We start from the raw sequence: 5,184 nt of genomic DNA on the forward strand, positions 1-5,184 counted from the left end.
TTGTTCTTGGCAATTTTGGATAAAATCACTAGAAGCTTCAGGCCACATCAGGAACTTGCAGAAGTAGAGGACAAATTTGGGAATACACTGAATAGTTAATAGTGGCAAGTAACACTCTTTTTTTAAATTTTTTTTTATTTATTTTTTTTTTTAAAAAAGACCCACCAAAACCCCATGTTTGATACTAATCTTACATTTTGATGAAATTCAGAAATAATGTAACTTCTGAATTTTGTACATTTTACTTATCTCCTCGTTCAGAAAGTTGTTCTCCCCCTGGAAATCTCAATTTTTACTCTCTGTAATGCAAGATAAATGTGTTGTGCACAATTATGGCTATTGTGTGTAGGAGAAGAGCAAAGATAAACCAGTACTAAGCATTTCTCTCATTACTCTTTTGTTACTTTTTCCTAGGAAAAAGGTCATTTATGGAATGAAGGAGTAATTGCATACTGCCAGATAATAAATAACAATTTTGTATGCTAACAATGTTATTGCTACTTTAGATGTTAACCCTCAGTGTGCTTCACTGATTTCCTTCACTCTGCTTACTGCAGATTGGGTAGTAGTATACAACCCAAAATTGTTAATATTTATCAGCTTCATAAATAGATTACCTATATCTAGATAGACATCTCATAGCAATATTTTTTTTTATCAGCATCTTGACAATAAATTCTTGGTGTTTATTGCTTCGATTTAGATCCTAGTAGCATTATTAAAGTGATGTCATTAATGTCATATTTCTGGTTTGTGGGTTGTGTGGAGGGCTTAAAGAAACTCACAGGAAGTTGCCTGCCTGTTAAAAGGAAATCTGCTTCTACATATGAGGCAGAAATTCTGCCTAAGTATGACTTTATTTAACAAACTTCAAGAGAAGGCATTTAATTGTGCAAGAAGAGTAAAGTGATCAGTTGCACAACTGCTGTTTAGATTTAAGGAGTTCAGCATTTCTTTTGGGAGTAATGGAGTAGAATGGCGTCCTGGGATTCTTCTAGACTTGTTCTAGATGGTTAGTTTTCCCTCTGATCCAAGTTCCTTATATTTTTAATTTGCGAGTGCAAGTTAAGAGAATTTTGAGGGGGTTATACATAGAGCAGTGGGTGGCCAAATCTTTCTATAGTTGCTTCATGGTTATTTTAATAGTAAGACATTGGACATAGGTAGTATTTCAGAAGTAGATTATAACAAGGCACTGGGTGAATCTCAGTTATCGTGTTTCCAGATAGTTAATGCATAGCAGATGTCAGCGCTCTCTGTGGATGCCTTTTAGTATTCTTGGCCTGGTTTTAAGCAACTGAGTTAAGTTAGTCTAGAAATAATACAGGAAAAAAAGTTGCATGCTAATATCTTGTGCCACTTTTAAATAGATCTTTGTGCATACAAGTGTTGCTTACGTTTCAACTAAGTAAAAATGTGGAGTATTAACTCATTCAAAACCCAGTAAGTGGGTAAAAATCTATTTACATTTTACACGTTACTCTAAGCTTATTCCTTGCTTCTGTCTTTTAGAGAAGATTCAAGCTGACTTAATGTAAAAATCTACAGAAGTGAGTTGTCAGGAGGTGAACCTTGTCTCCTTGGCGCAATTTGTGTTTCATTTCCTTCATGATTCTACAAGTGTATATTTCCCTGACAGAAGCATGTGTTTCAGGATTTTTCTTTTTTTTTTTTTTTTTTTTTTTTTTTTTTTTTTCCATATCCATAGTTCTTACTCAGTTTTCAAGGTTGTCTTTTGAAAAAGAAATGTTTCTTCTACTTTCAGGCTCATCTACTTCTAGTGATCCCATATGGTCTGGCCATTCACCACCACCCCATCAAGAAAACTGGGTCAGTTTTGCAGATACCCCACCAACCAGTGCTCTTTTAGCCATGCATCCTGCTTCTGTCCAGGTGTGACACTTTATTGGTATTTGATTTGCTTCATTCAGATTGATGTTGCAGGTCTTTTTTTGTTTGTTTTTTTGGTTTGTTTTTTTTTTTTCTTTTTTTAAATAATTTTCATTGCAGATGTTTACTGTGTATCTGTGCTGTGGTCTGTTCAGTGCTATTTACCCAACAGATACTCATTGAGTTGACTTTATTTGGAATGATTAACTGAAATCTCATTAAAAAAAAATCAACAATTATGACTTTAAAACATTTGTGTTTAGCTTTTTTGCATATGTGCCATACTTTTTTTTCTGCTCTCATACCTGCAGTCATTCCTATTCATATGTATCAGTGTGCAAAATACCCTGTCATTATCCTGTAGACTCAATCTGTGGATGGTTTCCTGCAGTTTTTAAACTACTGCGAGATGTAACTATGCTTTATTTTTTGAAGGCAAGAAGTTGAGAATTCATAGAAGCATTTTAGGTAGATAATACTGAGGAAAAATATTTCATTTCAGGACCAGACAACAGTACGAACTGTAGCATCAGCTACAACAACAAATGAAATTCGTAGGCAATCAAGTAGTTATGATGACCCCTGGAAAATAACTGATGAACAAAGGCAGTATTATGTTAATCAGTTTAAAACCATTCAACCTGATCTAAATGGATTTATACCAGGTAAGTTACTCTTTAAAAAATATAATTGTGGGTGCAGCAGTTCTGTTACAAAGACTTTGTTGTGTATTTAGGTTTGCATACCATTTTGAACAAAGTTCTGCATTTTACTGATAATGTTCCAGTGTAATTCAGGAAAGGACTTGAAACTAATTTGGTTTTTTCCTTCACTTAACCTTAGTAATTACTGCCATTTTTCCAAAACCTTTGCTAAATATCTCATCTCCTTTACCATAACTCTTAGTCTTCTAATGTTTTAACTTGCTTTAAATATTTAAAGTGGTTGTTGTAATTTTTCAGGGTCTGCAGCTAAAGAATTTTTCACTAAGTCAAAACTACCTATTCTTGAGCTTTCTCATATTTGGTAAGTGTGATGTGTCTTTATTCAGGATAACTTAGAAAGATGACAGCTATCTGGCAGTCATTTAATAATTTACTTACTAGAAGGTGTTAAGTGAAATTTCATTAGTCATACTTTGAGTATGTACTATAGTATGTTCAGTCCTACTCACATTTATGTCCCCATTACTCTAGTGGGCTTTAAAAGGTCTAGGCTGGCATTATTTACAAGGCATTTTGAGCTTCTGAAGAAATCTCAAACACTCAATTTGAGGGTTTTTTTGTTAAATATGCATCTAAATTTAAATAATTCCTTACCTGTATTTATTTAGTCAAGTCTAAGTTTAAATGAAATTTGCAGATGCCAGTATTTTTTAGTGCACTTAGTGGGCCTTGATGACAAATTTAGCTTTGACTTGGTGCAAAGCTTATATTTTGCTGTATTCTGGAATTTGTACTGCATCGTTGCATGCCATCATTAAATGGCTTACCTTGACAGATTTTATTTTTCTGTGTAATGATTTGTAATTCAAGTGTTTTCCCATTTAAAGTAAACATTGCCTCAGTATTTTTGTCAAAAATGAGGACAATAATATTATGTAGTACTGGCCTTAATGAGTTAAAAACCTGTATAAAAGTGGGTTTAAATGATCTTTAAGCACTAAGAAATGTTATTAATGAAAGCTCATCTTTGAAGAGTAAAGCATGGAGCACTAATATGAAGTGTTTAACAGGGTAAAATGAACTATAAACTGCATTCTTTGATCTTCCAAGTAGTAAAAAGAAGTATGTCATTTGAAATATCATAACCTTAAGGAATTTTATTTATACTAAGGTTTTTCTTTTTAGGGAACTATCAGATTTTGATAAAGATGGTGCACTGACATTGGACGAGTTCTGTGCTGCATTTCATCTGGTAGTTGCTAGGAAGAATGGGTATGATTTGCCACAAAAGTTACCTGAAAGTTTAATGCCCAAGCTAATTGATTTGGAAGACTCAACAGGTAGGACATGCATTAAGTCAAATTTCACTATTTTCAAGTGATGGTATAGTTGTTACAGAATATCAGCAGATATTTATAGGTTTGTATGAACCTAATGCATTAGTCAGTATGAAGTAAACCGATGTGCAATTTTTAGAAATCTTAATTAGTCCTCACAGCTAGTCTAAGCACGTATGTATTTCTATACAAGGAGATGTTATTTAGGAACAGTGCGCATTGACTATTACATTTGGAAATACTGCCTGTGGCCTTTAAAGGTTAAGGAAAACAAAACCGTCACAGTATGGACTTTTTTTCTGTATTCCAAATTCCCAATCCAGCTATACTTCAAATTTGATTTCAAATTGTCGTGGCTTAAGCCCAGCTGGTAACTCAGAACCATGAGCCACTCGCTCACTCCCTCCGCTTCTTCCTCCCCCCACTCCCAGAGAGATGGGGAGGAGAATCGGAGGAATGTAACTCCCACGGGTTGAGATAACAGCACTCCAGTAACTAAGGTATAATACAAACCACTACTGCTACCAATAACAATGATAAGGGAAATAACAAGGGGAGAGGATACAATTGCTCACCACGTTCTGAGTGATACCCAGCCCAACCCAAGCAGCGATCTGGGCCTTCCGGGTAACTCCCCCCAGTTTATATACTGGGAATGACTTGCTGTGGTATGGAATACCCCTTTGGCCAGTTTAGGTCAGGTGTCCTGTCTCTGCTTCCTCCTGGCTTCCCCTCCTCTCTGGCAGAGCATGAGACTGAGAAAGTCCTTGGTCGGAGTAAACATCACTTAGCAACAGCTAAAAACATCTATGTTATCAGCACTGTTCCCAGGCTGAAAGTGAGAAACACCAGCTACTAAGAAGGAGAAAAATTACTCTTATAGCTGAACCCAGGACACAAATGAATATATTTTCTGTTCCCTCTCATTTCTGAAAATATGGCATGAGCTTCTAAGTAAGTAAGGTACTTGGAAATGCTGCCAGATTCAATGCTAGAGCTAAGACTGTAGTTCAAAAGTACAGAATCTTCTGTATATAAAATATACAGAAATTTCCTCTTTTCCTTTTTTTTTTTTTTTTTTTTTTTTATTATTCTGTTCCTGACTTGACAGCTGGATTTATCCTCCATTGCTTTGGCACCTAGTCTTTCTGTGCATAGTCCTTTACTTTTGAATGCTTCCAGATAAACCATTGAATTTGAGTTCTACTTGTGCCAGAAACTGTCTCATAACTGAAAAGCAAACTACCATTCCATGTAAAAGTGGTGTTTAAAAACAGGTATTATAATGTTTT

General features: G+C 35.0%; 1 protein-coding gene across 1 annotated transcript in view; it reads left to right on the top strand.

The window, feature by feature from the left end:
• Window positions 1-3,895, top strand: part of LOC104407562 (ralBP1-associated Eps domain-containing protein 1-like) — a gene marked incomplete at its 3' end in the record, with an annotated part of 21,023 nt that extends 17,128 nt beyond the window's left edge. Inside the window, exons 4-7 of the mRNA XM_010016882.1 lie at window positions 1,766-1,893; window positions 2,393-2,555; window positions 2,853-2,916; window positions 3,741-3,895. Coding sequence (XP_010015184.1) covers window positions 1,766-1,893; window positions 2,393-2,555; window positions 2,853-2,916; window positions 3,741-3,895 — 510 coding nt within the window. The remainder of the gene's footprint in view (window positions 1-1,765; window positions 1,894-2,392; window positions 2,556-2,852; window positions 2,917-3,740) is intronic.
• Window positions 3,896-5,184: the final 1,289 nt, after the last annotated feature.

Source organism: Nestor notabilis, unplaced genomic scaffold (assembly GCF_000696875.1).
Source record: "Nestor notabilis isolate BGI_N333 unplaced genomic scaffold, ASM69687v1 scaffold20810, whole genome shotgun sequence".
Classification (NCBI taxonomy): domain Eukaryota; kingdom Metazoa; phylum Chordata; class Aves; order Psittaciformes; family Psittacidae; genus Nestor; species Nestor notabilis.